Source organism: Rhizophagus irregularis, chromosome 1 (assembly GCF_026210795.1).
Source record: "Rhizophagus irregularis chromosome 1, complete sequence".
Classification (NCBI taxonomy): domain Eukaryota; kingdom Fungi; phylum Glomeromycota; class Glomeromycetes; order Glomerales; family Glomeraceae; genus Rhizophagus; species Rhizophagus irregularis.
Window position 1 is genome coordinate 7,829,472 of NC_089429.1, and position 22,850 is coordinate 7,852,321.

General features: G+C 27.3%; 4 protein-coding genes across 4 annotated transcripts; all 4 read right to left on the reverse strand.

Annotated features, from left to right (window-relative positions):
• Positions 1–1,128: 1,128 nt before the first annotated feature.
• OCT59_001556 (uncharacterized protein) lies at positions 1,129–1,886 on the reverse strand. Its single transcript, XM_025317964.2, has one exon. The coding sequence runs from the start codon at positions 1,827–1,829 to the stop codon at positions 1,365–1,367; it is 465 nt and encodes a 154-aa protein (XP_025177238.1). The 5' UTR covers positions 1,830–1,886; the 3' UTR covers positions 1,129–1,364.
• Positions 1,887–7,219: 5,333 nt separating this feature from the next.
• Positions 7,220–7,447, reverse strand: OCT59_001557 (uncharacterized protein; the record flags this gene model as incomplete). Its single annotated transcript, XM_066139665.1, has 1 exon — positions 7,220–7,447. One exon carries the CDS (start codon positions 7,445–7,447, stop codon positions 7,220–7,222), a length of 228 nt encoding a protein of 75 aa, XP_065989054.1.
• A 7,573-nt stretch (positions 7,448–15,020) lies between these two features.
• OCT59_001558 (uncharacterized protein) lies at positions 15,021–15,569 on the reverse strand (the record flags this gene model as incomplete). Its single annotated transcript, XM_025326218.1, has 4 exons — positions 15,021–15,178; positions 15,259–15,284; positions 15,369–15,478; positions 15,549–15,569. The coding sequence occupies 4 exons, from the start codon at positions 15,567–15,569 to the stop codon at positions 15,021–15,023; spliced, it is 315 nt and encodes a 104-aa protein (XP_025177235.1).
• Positions 15,570–22,174: 6,605 nt separating this feature from the next.
• On the reverse strand, positions 22,175–22,426 carry OCT59_001559 (uncharacterized protein; the record flags this gene model as incomplete). The annotated part of the gene is made up of 1 exon (XM_066139666.1): positions 22,175–22,426. One exon carries the CDS (start codon positions 22,424–22,426, stop codon positions 22,175–22,177), a length of 252 nt encoding a protein of 83 aa, XP_065989055.1.
• Between the last annotated feature and the right edge of the window lie 424 nt (positions 22,427–22,850).

Genomic DNA, 22,850 nt, shown 5'->3' on the forward strand with positions numbered 1-22,850 from the left:
AAACAAAATATATGTTACATAAATTATATATAATATTGCGTAATTGTACTCGAAAGAAATAAACGCTGTCATTGTTTCTGTTACCTTACACAATAAAATTTTCACTCTGTTCTATAATACATTCGACCATATTATAAAAATTGTCAAAGATAGCTAATTATCATTTTCAATTAATTATTTTAAATATATTATTTTTAAAATTAAATTTGGGTTCTTCACATACCGTGATTATTCTTCAAAAGAAATTCAGCTAGAAAGGAACTTTTACAAGAATTTTGCCTATTTAAGATTAAGAATTAATTTAAAAGAGATATTAATGTAACACAAAACGCCTTTGCCTTACCGAATTTTTTAATTTTTTTTTTCAATTATTTATTCTTTAAAAATATATATATATAAAATGTAATAAACGAACATAAATATGATATCAAAATATCCATTATTGACAGATTGAATATTTTAGTTATTTGATAATAAATTAATTAAACGACCTAATTAGTAATGCAAGTAAATAATGCGTATTATGTTTTATCGATTATATATATACAATACTTTCTACAATTTGCAAAGAAAATCTAAATGTCTAATATATTATATACGAAATTTGTGGTAAAAAAACTGATTATACATTCTCAACTGATGAACGGTGCAATTATTGTTTTAAATCAGGCTTGCATTCACATTACATTTGCAAAGCCTGCATTCGAATCTAGGAAGGAGTGATGGTGATTATATATATGAGTTTGTGATCTATCCTACAGCTCGACGCCGATCCTTTGTACATTAGAGTGAGTTCGCTAACAATTTTTTAAAGATCACAAATTTTAAGGAGCACGTGAGAATTAAATACTGCTCGGTATTATATGAGAGCTCGACATCGAATGAGAGGTCGATAAATAAAAATGGGCATAATTAGTCATTTACTATGGAAAGATTGTGTAAAATTTTACAATTTATCACATTTTTTCGGTTTGAGAGACCCGTAAAAAAAGCAGAAACATTTATCAAAAACTGTGCAATACGTGCACGATATCGGGTACCAGATATATACCCGATAGCATTGAAGGATTAACTTTTGGCGATAGATATGCAAGGACACTAACAATTAGCATGGCAAGAAAAAAAATTAAACAATTATTTTTCGCACGAAAAGAAATATATTGTGTAGACAATTGAATGACATATTAAATAAAACAAAATAGGAAATTGATAGGTCTATAGTAAAAGTTTTCTAATTGTTGCGTATACTAACTATATCAAAGACTTATCGGCTAATTGATAGCTTTTCATAAAAACCACACAACATCCACGCTATATACTATACAACATACATTTACTCTCAGACTATAACATACATATGTTTGTTACTTCGCTTTACTAACTACCCACTTCTGACTGTTACTACCAGTTTTGTGCTTTAGTTTAACTGTAATTATACTAGTACCTATGGTTCGTTCTGCTGTTAGAGCCTGGGTATGATTATTGCAGGGATGAATAAAATCCCCATGAAAATGCCAACATTGGGTAGGTTCAAGATTAGTGCGTAAAAGAAGGAGTCCCTTGTTAGGACCAAGGGATTGAACGGATTCGCCATGAAATCTATCGATGGAACTACCCTTTACACTGCCAAGAGGAACGCGAAAAGGAACAGTTGTCAATTTAAGAGAGCTAGAACTTTTTGGTTGTAAAATAACAAAACGTCTGGTATCTAATGTCCAAAAAAGATTCGTGCTTTTTAATTTAATATTCACTTGACAGGGTTTCCAATTTTGGCTTAAAGCAACAGCAATAAGGGTGGTTAAAAGGAGCAAAAGGAAGTTAAATCTCATTTTGATTTTCTTAGATTTTTACTTTTTTTTCTGTAGAGAAGAATGTTTTATTTCTGTTTCAAATAGTGCGAAGTTTAGGACATATTTATACATGTAAAGATCAATATAGAGGCTTGTTTAGCGAAGTCATAAGTTTAAATGATTAGATTCAGTTATCCAAAAAGAATTCTTTCTTCTAAAAGAATTATTGATGCTTAGGCTACAGGATTAAATCGCGGCTTTGAATAGATGATTTTTGCTGTACTGTTTGTGAACGAGCTATACGCCTATACCATCTTTGACACGTCACATAGTATTACACAACGGCTTAGCGCTTTAAAATTGGAAATCTCATGAAAGTTATAATAGAGTTTAAATGTATTATAAACCTAAGTTGGGTTATGTATAAAAATGGAAACCAGAATACTGATACGTAAATGATTCTCTCACCTAAAAGAAGGATTATTGATGCTTAGGCTACAGGATTAAATCGCGGCTTTGAATAGATGATTTTTGCTATGCTGTTTGTGAACGAGCTATACGCCTATACCCATCTTTGGCACGTCACATAGCATTACGTTATTAGTTACACAACGGCTTAGCAGGCTTTAAAATGTTGGGGAAATCCTTATGAAAGTTATAATAGAGTTTAAATGTATTATAAACCTAAGTTGGATTATGTATAAAAATGGAAACCAGAATACTGATACGTAAATGAATTCTCTCATCTAAAAGGATTATTGATGCTCAGGCTACAGGATTAAATCGCGGCTTTGAATAGATGATTTTTGCTGTGCTGTTTGTGAACGAGCTATACGCCTATACCATCTTTGACACGTCACATAGTATTACGTTATTAGTTACACAATGGCTTAGCAGGTTTTAAAATGTTAAGGAAACCTCATGAAAAGTTAAACCTAAGTTGGATTATGTATAAAAATGGAAACCAGAATACTGATACGTAAATGAATTCTCTCATCTAAAAGGATTATTGATGCTTAGGCCACAGGATAAATTGCGGCTTTGAATACTATGTAACACGTAGAAAAAGGTGTTTGGCGTGTACCGAGAATTATTTTTTATGTATATTTTTTTTATCTTATGTAGTTAGGGGAGGTGGTGAAAATATAATGAGTTGAAGGGAAGTTTATTATAATTCTAGTTACAAGAAAATTCTAAAGAGGAAATAAAACATTTAAGATTATTACAAATAATCCGGAGAGATTAGACGAGGTCACATATCAAACCCTCGAATGATGATGATGACGTTGATGACAACAATGTCTAATCTATATGCGTTTTCATTCATAGCTGACATATGTACAGTATGTAGATCTGTGCGATGACGCACCAAAAAATTAACGTTGATCGTCACGAAGCAAATTTTTCTTTTTTTATTCTAGAAAAAAGAAATAATTTATCTAAACTTGTTCATATTGACTATTTTATATACATGATTATTTTATGTTAATATTTTTTTTTAAAAAAAAAAGTTTAAATGAAGAGATCGTCGTTAAAAAAAGAATTCATTTAAACAATAAAAGATGAAAGTTGCCTATAATAAATGTTACTTTTGAATTAGCTGAAATTAAAAATCATTTTCATGATACTTAAATTGATTCTTTCTTAAAAAAAAACTAAAAATAGATATTTTTTATAATAATGATATGAGATTAATTTTTTTTTGTTTTGAACTTTATTTTTATTATTTCTATATAAACGATCCTCGTAATTTAAACTTTATTGTCAAAATCAAAAAAAAAGGGAAAAATACCGGCCTGCTTTACTTTTAAATTTACCTGATTTTCCTGATTTTTTAAATGAATTTAAAATCCGTGTGAATTTCGATTGATAAATATATTTTTGTATTCCCACCTAATGACAATTAGAATAATTCGTCCATAAAGGAACTTACCTTACGCTTTGCTGAGGCAATGTTTCCAAATTAGATTTTTTTGGGGTAAAAATTTTATCAACATATTATTTATATTATTTATTTGTATTATTCATTTGTATTATTTATTTGTATTGTTTATTTTATTTGTATTGTTTATTTGTATTATTTTATTTATATTATTTTATATATTTATAGTATTATTTTATTTATATTGTCTGTTTATATCTGATATTAGTAGTAATTTGCATTAGGAACTGCGAGTATTTCGGCTGCATGATATTGAAATGATTAATCAATTCTTTTGTTAATTCCTTTAGTATGTAAGATAGTAGTCGATAGTGCGTGCTGATAATTCACACGAGACAAATTCATCATTTACCTAGAAATAAAATAAAATTCGATTTTTTTTCCTAAATACAGACATTTTTTTTAAACATCTAGTTTATTGAAATCATTTTACTAAGTCAGCCAACGATTTCATCTAGTATATTCTCGATTAAACTGTTAAAATGGTAGTAGATTACTAGACAATCCAATTTTCTGAAAATTATAATTAAATTATTTAATAAACTTCACCACAAACAACTTCTTCGTCCCCATATAATAAATAATTCATATTATTATTTTAATAAAATTTAAATCCTTTGATAAGGAAAATACATTTTTACGCGGGTGCGTAGTAACGCACCCCCTTTTGGTAATTTTCTCATAGTAAATATGTCGATCATTTCTTATCACGTGACATCGTTAAATTTGAATAAATGTCGAATAAACTTTATGTACATATTATAGAGCTGAATCACATTCCCCTTTCCAGAATAAAAAAAATCGCAGAAGTCTGATAAAGACAAAAAGAAAAACTTGAAATCCCTCAAAGGGAAGAAGGCGGATCCTAAGGTTTCTACCTCTTCGAAAAAATCCCGCGACAAATCCAAGAAAACCACAAAAGTGAACGACGATACGCGGTCTTTGTTGAAATTAATCCTGAATCTCCTCTCTTAGATTTCAAGCAAAATCCTTCGAAATAATAGAAGGCGTCCCTTATACCATAAAACGGTTGCTAATACCCTTCTATTTCTTTTTTGTTATGTAGGATCCCACGGTAGGGTAGTGGGGAGACTTTTTAAGGAGTGTATAGTTGTTTTCGTAGGTAGATGTAGTTCTTTAGGTTTTTTTTTTTAGCTTTAGCTTTTTTTCCTACCCCCTTTTTTTATTTTCCTTTACGGTCATATTCCTTTCCCCAGTGCGTTATTTTATTTTTTTTATTTTTTTTTCGTTTCAACTTGGCTGATTCTGTCGTGTTTTGGTCAAAGGTCTTTCTTGAAACCACTTGATGGGTCTGGCTTAGCTAGATGATATTACTTCAGATCCTGTACTTTGTACTTTGTATCGTCGATAGTAATTTCCTGATTTACATAAAATAAACATATTATAGAGCTTTTAAAAGACACGTACTATGCGTATTTTTGCTTGCCCTATATAAAATATTGTCCAAACACTGTTCGGTTTTTTGTTTGGAAAATCGACCCCGTCCCGAACATTTACTTGACATTTATTGGACATTTGGACATTCATCATGATATTATACATTTTTTTATGTGGTTAAAAATTCTCAATCTCCACATCTTGTATTAAATTGTAACAAATATTGTATAATAGCATGGGAAAATTGACCCCATTCCGAATATTTATCGGACAACATTGTTTTATAGGGTTGCTTTACAATTGTACTTAAAGAACAAAGTATGGTTTAGAATGGTGTTTTTGACTTTTATATGTGAGATATTATAAAGGGTGCGTTGCAACGCACCTGCGTATAAAATTTAAATCCTTTTGATTTGATAATTATCATAAGATTTTGAGTTGCACAGATCAGGGCATTTTCATCATCATGTGATATCATAAGAACCAATCAAGGCCATGATATGAGAATTATTAATAGAGTGAATTTGATTTAAATTTTTTTGTAGGTTTACTAGAAATTTCAGAGCATTTTATATAAAAGAATCGTAAATCATGAGGAATTTTTTCAAATTTTAAATAATTTATTTGGAACGGAACAATTCATTCAAATATTGCGCTTTAATCATAAAGCGGTAATTGTTGAATTAAAATTGATCGAGAACATTTTTCATATGCTACATTAATAAATTATATATAATATTGCGCAATTGTACTCGAAAGAAATAAACGCTGTCATTGTTTCTGTTACCTTACACAATAAAATTTTCATTCTGTTCTATAATACATTCGATCATATTATAAAAATTGATTCTCAATTATATATTATTTTTAAAATTAAATTTGGGTTCTTCACACACCATGATTATTCGCCAAAAGAAATTCAACTAAAAAGGAACTTTTACAAGAATTTTTTAAAGTTAAGAATTAATTTAATTAGCATGAAATCAAAAGAGAGATTGATGTAACACAAACCGCCTTTGCCTTTTAATTTTTTTTTTCAATTATTTATTCTTTAAAAATATTTATATATATAAAATGTAATAAACGAACATAAATATGATATTAAAATATCCATTATTGACAGATTGAATATTTTAGTTATTTGATAATAAATTAATTAAACGACCTAATTAGTAATGCAAGTAAATAATGCGTATTATGTTTTATCGATTATATATATACAATACTTTCTACAATTTGCAAAGAAAATCTAAATGTCTAATATATTATATACGAAATTTGTGGTAAAAAACTGATTATACATTCTTAACTGATGAACGGTGCAATTATTGTTTTAAATCAGGCTTGCATTCACATTACATTTGCAAAGCCTGCATTCGAATCTAGGAAGGAGTGATGGTGATTATATATATACTGTATGAGTTTGTGATCTATCCTACAGCTCGACACCGATCCTTTGTACATTAGAGTGAGTTCGCTAACAATTTTTTAAAGATCACAAATTTTAAAGAGCACGTGAAAATTAAATACCGCTCGGTATTATATGAGAGCTCGACATTGATCCTTTATACATGAGAGGTCGATAAATAAAAATGGTCATAATTAGTCATTTACTATGGAAAGATTGTGTAAAATTTTACAATTTATCACATTTTTTCGGTTTGAGACCCGTAAAAAAAAGCAGAAACATTTATCAAAAACTGTGCAATACGTGCACGATATCTGTAATATGTATCACCGAATTTACGCATAAATAATACACATATTGGGTACCCGATATATACCCGATAGCATTGAAGGATTAACTTTTGGCGATAGATATGCAAGGACTAACAATTAGCATGAAAAGAAAAAAAAATTAAACAATTTATTTTCGCACGAAAAGAAATATATTGTGTAGACAATTGAATGACATTAAATAAAACAAAATAGGAAATTGATAGTTCTATAAAAGTTTTCCAATTGTTGCGTATACTATATCAAAGACTTATTTGCTAATTGATAGCTTTTCATAAAAACCACACAACATCCACGCTATACTATACTATCAACATACATTTACTCTCCGACTATAACATACATATGTTTGTTACTTCACTTTACTAACTACCCACTTCTGACGGTTACTACTACCTATGCACTCAAGTTTGACTATACATGGACCTGGTCCAGGTCCTGATGCTGTTAGAGCCAGACTAAGGTTATTGCAGGGTTGAATGAATTCATTTTGGAAATGCCAACATTGATTAATAGGATTACGAACAGTGCTAGAAAGAGTGATTCCCTTGTGAAGACCTGTTTGTGAACGAGAAACCATCTTTGACACGTCACATAGTATTACGCTATTAGTTACACAACGGCTTAGCAGGCTTTAAAATGTTGGGAAACCTCATGAAAAGTTATAATAGAGTTTAAAATGTATTATAAACCTAAGTTGGATTATGTAGATACGTAAATGAATTCTCTCACATAAAAGGATTATTGATGCTTAGGCTACAGGATTAAATCGCGGCTTTGAATAGATGATATCCAAGCATCTAATGTTTTTTGCTGTGCTGTTTGGTGAACGAGCTATACGTCATGCACGTCTGAAGGTTAATGGCGCAGGCGCAGCGCCACATGCGCCATTGACTTCAAGGTAAAACAATCACGTGTTAGTGCATACTATAGAATAGGATCGACACATTTTGTTTAAAACTTATGACATCATAAATTACTAATTATCCTTATACATATTTAGATAACGTTATGTTGAACACCCTTATTTAGTAATTTACAATCTGGATATAAACCAGCCAGTCTCCTTAAGTTTTGAACCTGGGTACATAGGTTCAAGCCCAGTTGCTCTAGCAATAGCCAGAAATTTACAAAGAAGATATGTTTCGGAAGTTCCTTTAGTTTAATAATAGTCATCTCCTATTTACAATTTACTTGTACCAATTTTCGTATTTTTATTAAAAGTTGATATTATCTAATTCGATATTTTTTTATTTTTTGATATATAAAAGAGAAAGTATTGAGAAGCAGATTGTGTATTCGAAGCTTAATGCTTCGATTGTTCATCGATAAGAATGTTGATGTGATGAATATCGATGATGATAGAAAATAAATGAAGAAATAAACAAATAACATATACGAATTGATATCAATATATTATCACATTGACCAATTCCTAATTCAATACATTATATAATAGTCAAAAAGTTAGTAACTCTCCCTACAATTAAACAAATCTTTGGATTTATTAGTCGTTATTAATCGAGGGGCTAACGAGAATTATCTTCCATATTTGATATTTGGGACATTAAAAGAATTAAAATTGTGAAAGAGGAAATAAAGAGGTTTATTAAATGAAGTCGAATATTTTTCTTCATGATTATTTAAAAGGTTAGAGACGGAAAAGGATGGGTTTCTTTTAATATTTATTAAATTTATCTCGGTGGAATTGGTTTTTTATTATAAAAGATATTAAATTTCCTCTCATAATTTTAATGAGAGGAAATAGAGATGGAGAAGGATTTTCTTTTAAAATTTATGTCGGTGGAATTGGTTTTTTTATAATAGATATTAAATTTTCCTCTCAGTCAATTTTAATGAGAGGAAATAGAGACGGAGAAAGATTTTATTTTAACGTTTTTATTAAGATAGGGGTGGTAGTGTTTTTTCATGATTAGCATTTCTTATGATAGTATTTCATGAATTTAAATTTATGTCTGGAGGAAATAAAGACGAGGGTTTTCTTCATAGGGTTAGTATCGAAGAGTTGGGTAATCACCAATTTATGTTGGTCAAATGGTGAAAATATGATGATGAAGTGGTCCTATATGATGTATCGGTAATGGACTGATTGATCAAGATCTGAATTAGAAATTTGAAGACTAGCGTAAGACGCGTGAAATAAGTAGGAATAATATTATTATCTATTTTTATTTAATTAAATTTTATAATTATTTTTAGCTTTACAAAAATGGGAATGCATTAGATCCCTGTTATAGGAAGGCAGAGAGATTGCATATACTACGAACCAAAGTCAACACTGTTTGGTGGTCGATGTAAAATATTTTACAATTGTAGCATCAAAAGTTTTATACTGGCATGTGAATCTATAGAAAAATGATGTTCCTTTCCGTTTCCAAGTATTTGCTAAATACAAAAGAATGATCCTCTCGTAAGGTAATATATACGAACATGTATTCTTTAATTATTTTAAAAATAATCGTATATTTTTTATTTTATAGGAGTATCCTTTGTACGATTATGCATCGATAAAGTTGAAAATATATTATGGTTTTCACATTTTGAATTTTTGATAAGCAAAATTTACAGTATTTATTTCAAAGGGAACTAGTCGCTTGTGACTTTGAGGATTAGGTATAGCTTATTATTAATTAGTGGGTAGAATTTAACCATTATAGTTCTATCGGTACGAAAATGTTTTAGAATTACGAGATTGGTATAATGAGCGTCGGACTAGATGGAATTGATGAAGCATGAAATTTACAAATTTGATCACTTTGTAGTAGACTTACAGTATCAATCAAATTATTTTACGATTAGATCAAATCGTCAAAATATCAATTATATTATTTTATTGTGTGAAAAGACCGTGAACCACTACATCGTGATAATAAATTTTTTACTGACTTGTAAATAATGAATGCATCTGCATCGCGTGAAACTTATATGTTAAACTATAACTAAAATTTCATAATAAATTTTTATTTATACGATAAAATTAGGAAAAATGGATTAAATAAAATATATTATACAATTTAATTTAAATAATGAAAATTGTAATAATTTTCGAGGTAACGTTAAAAAACATAAAACATATGAAGGAATATTAGATCTGCATTCTACAATGGTAGCAACTGGTGCAGCTCCATTAGATGTACAGATGTACTTGAAGAATAAATATCACCAATTGTTTTTTTAGGACGGGAAATGTATGCTGAAAAATGTTTATATAAATATACAAGACATTTATTAATAAATTAAGATGATATATTTATTTAAGAAAAGACGAGTATATGACTTACTAAGAGATCTTTAAGATTCGCGAGGAAGTACAAGATATGCCAAAAAACGAAGCACGAATTAATATCAATATGTACCGATAAATTATGAATAATAATCAGATGAGCATTTAAACATCTCTACTTATTCATCCCGTTCAATCTCGACCTATCTAACTCAAGTACGATACAACTGCCAGTCCGAATACCGCCCTTATCATACGCCATCAAGATAAGTATTTCTTTCTTGTACCTCATTTGCATGTTCTTTACTTGAAGCTTTATCGTTGGAAAAAACCAGTAATTGTTATTTTTGTTGCTACTTTGATAACCGACTTCAATTATTTGTTTTTTGCTCGAATTTCACTATCTTCGCCTTTAACCCGATAGCTCCTAAAGCCCTAGCATTAAAGCTCATCACTTGTGTCCTTCAGTATTTGTAATAAGATGAACAGAAGATATTTTTTTGATTCTAGAGTAATTGGACTAGCTTATTTAAATAGCCCTACTTTGAAATTAGGTAAACCATTTCTTCAACTTTCACATGATCACCACAGAGTTATCTTGATATTTATTATATTCCTTCCCATTACTTTTTCGTCGTACGTTTCTTTTTCTTGAAAGACGAAAGCGACTCCGATTTAAAATCGTCTCATCATTAATCTCTTTTTTTGAACGTTTTCTGGTTATTGCTTGGTAAACACCCGGGTTTCTTCAAGATGATGTTTCATCATCAATTTCAATCGGATAAAATCATCATTCTTATTTACATCAAATTTGTATCAGAGAGCTTACGCTATTTCTTGGTTGTTAATATTGGCCGTGTTGATTAACATGTGATTTTGAAGTAGAGTTTTCTTAGTTTTGAAGACCAAGTTCGTTGTCTAAATTGGAATTATTAGTAGAATTATGAATTTGTTGATTCATAATTATGAAAAGATTGATTTATTTATAACTTACATCATTTTCTTGAATAATCTGCCACCTAAAGCCGTCTTTTCATACATGAAAAGTATCATAATAATGTTTCCGCATCTGCTAAAGCAACTGACTAGCTTGAACAAAAAGCACCAACTAAAAAATTACGGCACTAAAAATAATTACATATAAAAACCCCCTTTTTTATTAGACTTTACATAATATATAAATTATAAAAATACGAATATACCCTATTTTAAAGGTGGAAAACAAATATTGCGGAGAAACAACACTTATAAATTCTAAAAATATGGATATATCCTATTTTAAAGGTGGAAAACAAAAAGGCGCGAAGAAAAAATCACGTTATCAGATTAGCGCGTGTACTCTTATTCTTATCAATTTGGATTTGCCTTTTGTGTCACCAACTTGAATGGTTATCATAGAATTTGATCTGACATCATCTGTTAATTTCACCAATTTCATTTCAATACAAAAATAACTTAATGTTACATTTTTATAAATAAATTGGTTCATTAGCATATGTTTAGGATCCTAAACATACTAGGAAGACAATAAGAAGTGCCGTGACCGGTCTTTGTTTCTTAACATTTGGCTTAATCTCTAGTTTTCTTTAACTATCACCGCCAAGATTTAAAAAATAGATTGTTATGTTGTTGCAGCATTTATTTTTCGACTTAAAATCATATTAAATAATGCAGCTAAGGACTTTTTATTTATTTGGTAATTATTTCATTATTTAAATTATTTAATTAACAATTAAATACATTTAAGTATTTAATAAAACTATTACTTATTGTGATTCATCAGAAAATATTCTGAGATTTTCGGGTTGGTGGAGTTGGTGGTATAGGTGTGATGTTTTGCACATAGCCTTTGCGGCTTCATGGCACAAAATCTAACACTTTTGTGGAACGACCGGACAAAACAAATCCAGATTCTGACTCGCTAAAATCATCTAAAATGCTTTACAAAATTAAGAAGTAAACAATTAGTAATTGAGATCCCACTTTCCCTTTTTCATCCTTCACCTTTTCCCCTATTTTCATTTTTTTTTCGTCTTCCCCTTTTCCCCTCTCTTTTGTTTTTCCCTTTTAAATTAATTTCATTTATTAAGGTCCATTTCTTTCATAATCCACTTTCTTTAATTGTTCACCACTTATCATGTATAATTTAATCTATAACAATTAAAAACAAACAAAAAATAAATTTTTTCTCTTTAATATTTTTTATTCGTTCTAAATAATAAATGATTAATTTTGTCCTGTGATTGCATCTCGAAAATACATTTAAGAAAATGGTTAATCATTTCAAAGTTATGCAATTGAAGACTCCCGAGTTCTTTATTTAAATTTCATTTCTCGTATATAATATGGATTATATATTAACATCACATTCAATTTAATAAATAATATTGTAAATTTTGCCCAAAAAATTGATCGGGAATCACACGTAAAAATTTAAAAATTTAAAATAGATTTTCATTATTTTGAAGCATATATTAACATCACATTCAATATAAATAATATTGTAAATTTTTGCCCAAAAAATTGATCGGGAATCACACAAAAATTTAAAAATTTAAAATAGATGTTCATTATTTGAAGCAATTACATCACACGGATCTACATACAATCAAGTGGAATATATAAAAAACTGATCAGTAATGTGATATTTTAATGATTGGATAAAGATGATTGGATAAAGAATGTGTCACAAATTTCATACTTTACTACTCAAATAAAATAGCATATTATTGTAATTATTGTAAATTAATTTAATTCAGGTATAAGCGGATTAGATCTTTTATTTGAAAATATTGTTATGAGAAACATAAATTATTTCCGCTCTAAAAAAATAATATATATTACAGTATATATATATATATATTTGAATATATTTCAATAAAATAAATTTCCCTAAATGTTAATTCTTGAATATACTATATACTGTGATAAATGGTCACATCACCGTCGCGTCTTGATAATATGATTTTGTCTTAATAATATTATTTAACTCATCATTATTTTTTTTCTCCTAAACATAAGGGGCAAATCATTGAAATAAAAATCAATAAAACCAAAAAAAGAAAATATGACTGCCAAAAGAGGGACATAATAGCAATCGCAGAATCGCAGATCATCATTGATAAAGGAGTATTTTATGCAATTCTTCCGTCAAAAGGAACAAAAATGAAAAAAAATGAATAGCGATTTAAGGATTATTTACATGCATGAGAATGTTTTTCGCATGATTTCTAACGAATAGAAAAGTGTCATGAGAACTTTAAAAAATCGGATTTATTTGATTCCATCAAGGTTTTAAAATGAACAACTATAAATGATTACATTTAAGAAGAACCTAATGCACATTGGCGTTTCAGAAATGGTCATCTGGCATCTTTTGTTTAAAAAAAAAAAATAAATATTTCTTTTTTTTTTAGTTTAAATAAAATAATTATCAAAGTAAAAAGTATTTTATTTCTTTTAAAAAAAATAAAATTAGAAAAAAATAAAGAAAATATCAAAAAAAAAAAAAATTAATTCTTGAAAAATATTTTTTATAAAATTTTTGTATAGTATTTGTATAGTATATGCTATGAAAATTTTCTTTTTTTTTACCGTCGTATTATGTGTCGTATTATGTGGAATTTTAAAATTTTAAACCAGCTGATAGATGTGCATGTAGTATAATACTGTGCTACGTATATTTTTCGATAAGCCTAATTTGGTATATTCTATCTAAACCTAATATAATAGGACCGCCAGAGATCACAAAATTTTGTGTTTCGATAAATGCATATATGATTTTTTTGACGAATAAAATTCATTTGATGCACCTTTGATGCACCAATTATTAGTTTATTATCATTTATTATTATCATTATTTTCTTAGCTTGTTTTCCTTAAAAAAAAAATAATGAATATATTTATTATATATTTATTATGTTATTATTCATTTTCTCAATATTATATTTATAATTACTATTTGTAACAGAAAAATATTTTAAGAAAAATAATTCCATTTAGGGTTAATTCAGAGAAATGATTAGGAATTAATAAACAAAACCAAAAAAAAAAAATTGTGTTAGTTCACAAAATTTGTTATTTAATACCACATTTTTTGGCGTACTTAGGCCTTCATGTTCTATTAATAAATAAAATACTTATTTAGGCCGGACAAATAAATTTTTTAGATGATGCGGACGCAAAAATTGACGCGGGCCAGTTACGAGAATCTAGATATTTCATTTACTCGGCCTTATATTTCTCTCATTTCTCATTTAAAAACCCTTAAATTTCAACTTCACAATGTCAAGCAAAACGATCATTGCCGACAACATCGTATTTACTTTCTAAAACGTCGACGAGTTTATAAAAGAAAAAGATACAAAATCAATAAACCATCTTTCGGAGACTACACTACTGTACTACTGCTATCATATTAGCCAAATATTTGAATAAATAAATGAATTTATGGAGAAACAACAAAATGAGTTGTAGGTGTCTATCCATTTGTTTTTAAATAATTGCAAATATAATAATATATTATCAATGTATATTAATTTTAAATTTGATCTTAAAAGATACAAGAACGAATTCATTATAATTTTTTTTTTTTTCAAGGTTTTGTTCAAGTAATTCTTCGATGATGCAGGAAAAAATGCGTCGGATTCCGAAATTAAGGGATTTTTTTAAAAAAAATCTGGCAAATATACATAAAATTAGTATTCGTGAATTGAAAAATTTTATAACATTTTAAAATATTTATGTATATATATAATTTTTTTTAAAAATATTAAGTTTTATTATATGTATCTACATTTTAGTTTTAAGTAAGTAAACTTTAATAAAATTATTTTTTGAAATTTTAAAGATAAATATATAAGTCAGATAACAAACAATGAATTATTAATTAATCTCATCAAGAAAATAATTAAATATAAATATGAATTTTCTGTTCCACAGATTTTTTCAATGAAAAATAAAATTCTTGACATATAAATACTAATTTTCTCAATCGTTCATTCTTAATATTTATCGCTTGAAGCTTTTCATATGTTTCCAAAATACGTTCATAATTTATCGGCGGAGCTAATCAAAAACGTAAAATAAAAGATGGGTTAGAATTAATTTTTTTAAAAGAAAATATTAAAGAGGTCTGTTTTACTTACCTTCTTCGTCAAGGTATTTTTTATAACTAAGGTTTAAAATTGTCAAAAAAATATTAAAGTTTTGCCCTAAAAGAAAGAAAAAGAATATGCACAAATATTTTGTTACTTACTGGTTTTCAATTTGTTTTGGTGTGTATTGCGGCAATATCTTGCTAATCCTTATAAAACAATCATCCAAATGTCCATACATTCTTACGGAATGTCTGATACGATTGTTTTCCTACAAGAGAAACATGTCTCGTTAAAAATATTTGATATTTTTTTTGAAAAAAAACAATAATAATATTTACTTCAAGACCGAATTTGCACATTTTCATTTCTTGTTGATTATTATGATTATTAATAAATTATTTTCAAAAATGATAAAAAAATTTGAAATTTTCCTTGTCAAAAAAATGCGGTTTATATAAGGAAGGATTCAAAATAAAAAACAATAATAAGGATCAATCCAAATACAAGATAATATAAAAAAATAATAATTGAGATCAATATTACACGACAATGTTTGTTATCGCTTTAGCTTTAATATCTCTTTGTGTCGTTGCCTTTTTTACATTATTATCCGCATAGTACTACTTCAATCATTGCATATGATCGTATAATCGCACATATTGCATTGCCCCTTATATTATTGAAATCATAATATCAATGACCGACCTAATCCATTTTTAGGATACTTAAATCCAATCCATCATTGTCGAATCTGAAAAAATAAAAACAATGTATACCTTTACTGTCTACTTTAGTCTATTTTAAGACGCTTCATTCAATCCAATGGTCAATATGTGGTCAACATGTATCTTTGGTAGATCATCAAATAATATTACTATCTGATCTAGTCTATTTTGCTTAGCCCCAATCCAATCCCATTTTCGAATCTGGAGAAAATAAGTACAATGATGGATCATACCGTCTATTTTAAATATCGATAAATAAATCTACAGTAGTCAATGTGTATCTTTTTTATATTATTATCCGCATAGTACTACTTCAATCATTACATATGATGATATGATCGTATTATCGCACATATTGCATTGCCCCTTATATTATTAAAATCATTATATCAATGATCGATAATAATTAAAATTAAAATCCCTGATGATTTCATTCATCAATCCATCAAATAATATTATCTAACCTAGTCCATTTTTAGGATGCTTAAATCCAATCCAATTCCATTGTCGAATCTGAAAAAAAAATAAAAACAATGTATACCTTTACTGTTCACTTTAAAATTTCGATAAATAAATCTAGTTTATTTTAGGATGCTTCATTTAATCCAATGGTTCATCAAATAATATTACTACCCGACCTATTCTATTTTAGAATACTTAGCCCAATCCAATCCCTGGAGAAAAAAAGAACAATGTGGATCATAAAAGAATTACCGTCTATTTTAATTTAAATTTCGATAAATAACTCTAGTCTATTTTTAGAATGCTTCAATCCAATCTGTGGATAAAATATGTATCTTTGGTAAATCATGAAGAAATACTTTATATTTTTAATCTCAATATATGTTTTATTTTAAATATATGTGGACAAATAAGAAATAAATAAAATTTTCTTTAAGACGGTTCGCCAAAAAAAAAGAAAAAAAAATTTAGTGGAAGTTTATACTATAAAAAATTTTATTAGCAGCTTTGCCACGCATTATTAATTGATCTGTGTTTTATATTCTATCATAACTTTAAATTTAAATATGATTTATAATATCTGATATGTGTTACATATTTGACGGGCGTCAGGTAGATCTGTCAGCGGTACATCGAATTATCAAATTTTAAAAATTTTAGAAACCCGATCACGTGCCCGTAGGTGATCTTATAGCGCCGGCAAAACCCGTGACATAATTTCATAATTTTTAGTTCGTAATTTTGGCCAAAACACGTAATGTCGTGTTTCCTTTTTCGCTTTTGAACGTGTATGTTAAAAACTTCTAAATAGAGTTAAATAAAAAATGCAAAAAACCAATAAAGCATATTGAATTAAACTTATTATGGTAATGAAATTCTGTAAAAGGAATAATGAATAAGATCAATAAAACCTTTTTTATGTCGTTATTATAATATTTATTTTTAAATTTTTTAAATCAAATTATGTAACAATTAATTTAAATATATAAATAATATGTGAAACATGATAAGAAATATTTTAAATGATTTGTAATAGTTTATATAATGAATTTATAAGCATGCACAAAATATGTCATGAGAACTTTATTGTTAATGTGATTCTATGATTCTAAAAGATTCCGATTAATAATTTATTCTTTAAAAATATAAAAAATCATGTTATATTTTTGAAACAATCAAATGCATATTGGCGTTTGAATTGGTCATCTGTCATCTTATATTTAGATTTATTTTTTAAAAAAAAAAAATAAAATAAAATAAATCAACCTAACCAAAATAAAGTATCTTATCAAAGATAATGGTCAATGCTGAATAATTTCTCACAAAAAATGGGGCGATACTTTTTTCTCAAATAATTTTTTTTTTTAATATTTTATATCTTGAAATTTTAAAAAATTTCTTTTACTATTAAAAAATTACGTATTACTGTTGCAATCACGTGTCAGTCGTGTCACCTGACAATCAACTGATTTTCGCCTTTATACCGTATTGACGTGCAAATCAGAGATTTTGTATAGTTATATTAAATAGACAAAACAAAAGAAATATTAGTTTCGCGTCTCTAGCGTTGATAGATGGAATTTTATTTGCAATTTATGATAATTTTGGCTAATAAATATCTTAAAAAGAAATCTTCTAATAGATGTCATAAAACCTTTATTTCTCATATTGATCTCAAGTACTTCGCGAACCCAATGATACAAAAATAGGAATTGCTAAAGATCAAAATTGGATAAAGGATACTTTACACAGTAAGTCCACAAATATCGAAGAAAATTCCTTAATAAAATGTAAAATTTACACATGATTTGATAAGAGATCCGAAATCCAACATGCGAGATATCGGTCGGTACACTATTATAAAGAGAGAAAAGTATCGCATGTTACAATTGTTACATCGCGAAATTATATATAAATGAGATCAAGTGAAATACATACAATTATCGGTACGTATATTTTTATTCTCGATAGTCAAACAATGATCTGGATTGCGTTTTTATGATTAAACGAACGCTATATGTGCTAATTAGTTATTCTAATAAAGATTTTGAAGTTTGCGCAGAATATTTCATATATAAAAAGGTTCTATATAATAAATTTTTAGCCTTTGTTAATAATTATATGATTTTGTGGATTCAAACCAGAGTCACGTTGTTACAGAACGAAAACTATCCGTTAGCTGCGCATTCTTACTACGTCTTTCAGATTATTTTCGTTCACGTAGGAATGCTCCTTTGATTTATTGGGAGGATAATTATACTAGAAAAATTCTAGAAAAATTTGATATTGAGAACCATACTGTAAATTTACCAATCAAAAAAAAAAAATTTTTTTTATCACTTTTTAATTTTTAAAATACGTTAACATATTTATTATTCATAGTTTTTATAGTTTAATATTCTTAATTTATGATCTTAAATATCTTAATTAACATAACATATCATTAAAAATTAATAATATAAAAATACAAATTAGAAGAATGACAAATATTTGTTTCTTTCTAAAAAAAACTCACGTAATGTAAAATCACATGATTTATATAAACTTTGTTATATAATTTTTTAACCTTTTTTTTACTCGGCTATTCTTTTTGATTTTTTTATTTGTCCATTTTTGTTGCTTTTTTTTTCTTTGTTGTTTTATTTTTTATTATATGGTTATTTTTTTGCAAGTAATTTGCACAACTTCTACTGTCACAAAATGATTCCCTAGCATGAGAATCTACGGTTGATTGTAGATATGATAGAGTGGTTGCAAATGAACTTTATTGTTATGGTATAAAATTTTTGTCATTGCCTATGACACTTTTACCATCAAATCCTGAGGAAGTGGGTAGAAGTTTAATTTAATAAAATTGCAAATGGGTTTGATTAATTTTAGATAAAATTAAAGGTGATATATTTATTACCTACTATACTGATACTGATCCACTGTTTGTATGGACATTGATCCTGGTAGATACAGGACACGCCATAAAGCATAGAGAACATCCACATATCTTAATTCCTAAAAGTAAAAGTAAATATTTGTATAAATATAAAATATGATTAACCTGATTAACATAAAATATTTACCTGCTTCATCACAATCGATCATTGAAATTACTTCACTTCACTTGGTGTCTTCATTCGACAAAAAATTAATCATGTGATCAATTGTAAGAAGCGGTAAGACTATGAAGTGGATGTCTAAAAAAAAAAAGAAAAAAAATTAAACGAATGTAAAAAAAAGAAAGAAGTTCAGCAAAGAAAAAATTAAAAGTTATTTCTTTGCAAACCTTTCTCTACGCTGGATCCTTATGAAACCTCTCATATAAAATGTTTGATATGAATATGGTTTGTAGGATGATTAAATTCTTTCTGTTTATTGCGGTGTTTCTCCTAACTTTTAGGAATTTTGTGACCTCATTTTTATAATATTAATAATGAAGTGTATAATAAGTGTGTTATATGGCTTATTAATCATTACATTATAAACCTTTTGGTATTTCAATTAAACTTTAAAGAAATCATATCGACCTAAAAGAAACCTTCTTCATATCACAAATAAAAATTTAACACATTCAAGAAAATTTAAATTTGAATTATTTGTATCCTTTGCAGCTAGATATCGGGTCTCCCTTAATATTATTTTATCACAATATTTAGGAAATTCTTTACATTTTGCACGAGTGTGCACAAAAGAAGCTTATCGGCTATCTTCCAGACTTTTTTTTTTCAAAAAAAAAAAAGGATTTTGAAAGGAGAAAAGAAGTGGAAAAAGGAATAGTGTGCCGACTTAACTGGAGTTAAATAATAAACGGTTTTGTCATTTAGTGTTTTAGTTTCAATAGGGTTTAATAATAGTTTAATAATAGTTTATTACTAAGATTCATGTAAAAGATAAAAATTCACATTATTTTAATTTTACATTTTAAACATTACAGCATATTAAAAGTTAAGTCGGCATCACTATTTAAAAGTTTCTATACGTATAAGATACGATATCAAAAAGTAAAGATGAAAATTTTTAATTTTTAAATTTTTGCATATATATATATTATATGCAGTTATATATATATAGTCAACCCCCTATATAGTCACCCCTGTATAATCACGTCATATAAAATAAGCACACCATATTTTGGCCCAATGTACTAATAAACATATTGGAAAACCCTCACACCATAGTCACACCATATGACTTTTTTATAATAACAATAGCAATAGAACCTTTTTTACATATCAAAGTTGCGTACGTAAGTACGTAACCAATTTCTCAAAATGTAACATAATTTTTATTTAATTAACTATTTATGTAAATTATGTTACATATTTCAAATCCCGTGTGAAAATATTTTTTACAACTTGTCCATAAATATTGAGAAAATGTTTCACAATATATATATATGTATTGGCGCAGCGAAAATCTTTTAATAATTTCTAAAAATCAACAACTTTTTTAAGTTATAGCATATTTATTATCCTGCATATCTCTCACATATCATTGAATTTTATTATGAAGACTAAATATATTCTAAACCGGTTCTAGACTTGTTTTTTTATTATACTGATAACGAATAATATTAATTGATATTTAAACGCTTAAAAATCAAAACATTAAAAAAAAAATGCAATATTCAAAGAATCTATTTTAGAGGAAATAAAATATTCAAGGCAAAGAAAAAAAATACATATCCAAAAGAAATGATTCTTAAAATATATTCATTGCCAAGCCCAAATGGAAAATTTAAAGAGCAGACTTTATGAAAGTATGATGTATAATGAATACTAATTAGCAATTAGCATGAAAGGAGTTTATTAGTTTATACTCCGGATAATCCAGAAAAATTATCATCCATGATTCTGTGAATATTCTTTGTACATACGGTAAAATTCGTTTAAAAAAAAATATATCTTATCCGATGATAAGGCAATGATTGATAAAAAAAAAAATTGTTTTAACCTGAATTAGAGATTCCGCAATTAAAATGAGTTAATTAATACTATGCATATTATTTTCAAATGGGTTCTCATGATCATAGTGTGCATAATCATATCTTTACTTCTTCAGCTATGTCCCCTGTCCTTGGCGTAATTTTCGTTCCCCAACTTTTGTAATTTTTATAAAATTTTAAATTTTTTCAAATGATTTTTACTCATTCGGATTAAAAAGTATTTTTAAATTAAGCTGAAAAAAAGAAGAATCAGGTTTCTTTACAAGTTATTTGTATTTAGTTGTCATGTGAATTGTCATTTATTTTCTAGTATCACAACTTTATCAAAATTTGATATAGAAATAATTACTTATTTCGGTAACAAAAACAGGTAGGCGCAGAATTAATTTTAATTTTTAGTCACGTTACTTTAAGTCAAACCAAGGGCTTCACGTGTTCTAAATTTATATTGTTGGCACGTGGAATCATGTGTCTTGAAATAGTTAAAAAAAAAAAATTTATTAAATGAAAACTAGAAAAATGATCATTTATCAGATTATTTATATAACAAAAAACTTGTATAATACATCTTATGTGAAATTACTAAGTTCGATAATTCTAATAATTATATTTTATCTAGTCATAATTCACTGTTAAAGGACTATATTATAAGAGTAAGCTTCTTTCTTCTTCCTGGAGTTTCGTTTGAGTCAAAGTCATCAAATAACCCCAAGCAATTGCTAATATTCTACTTAGAGCTGTTCATTAACGAATCCTTGTTAAATAAACATGATCTCTGTTAACTCAAAGATCAAGAAAAAGCATGCTTTGAAACCAGAAATTGCTTTGGGATTTACTTGAGTCATTTATTAGAGGCCATGACACAAGTGTGGCTCCCGGCCATCTTTGCCATTCGATCTCTTTTAATTGAAAGATTGATATTCAATTTAGGATAAGGAGATGAATGACTAGGACTATTTAGTGAATTATATAAGTGAAGGCTATCAAAATTAAAAGAAATGTTTTCAAGATTTTTTTGTGATTTAATTATATTACTTAGATTTTCTTCTATGAATTGGAAATTAATTGAAGAAATTGAATCTCCATCAAACATTTCTTAAACTTGCCAAATTGAAATGAGACCAATGAGACCAAGTTTAAACATTAAGTAAATAGAAACCTAAGGTCAATGAATAAATCTTCTACTATGAAAGAAGCAAGAATTTTTGACAGAAATTATTTTATTCAATTTATTTAAATATAAAAATAAGGTCTATAAATTTAATGGTCAAAATTATGAAAGTAATGAATTTATTTTAGTTTTAATGATAATTATTAAAAAAAAAAAATTTTTTTTGAGTAAGGAACCTTTTTGAAAATGATTGAAGGCGAGAATGTACCTTTTTATAAGTAATCCCATGATCAAATAACGTCATTCATAAAATAATTTTATTTCCTGTAAAGGGTTGATTATGTTCTATGGAGATAAAAAAGGGAATGACAATTGTCATGAATCATTAAAAATGTAACATTAAAAA

Bases quoted from the DNA above. Each gene is read 5' to 3' on its own strand.
- OCT59_001556 (XM_025317964.2), bottom strand. From the start codon at position 1,829: ATGAGATTTAACTTCCTTTTGCTCCTTTTAACCACCCTTATTGCTGTT.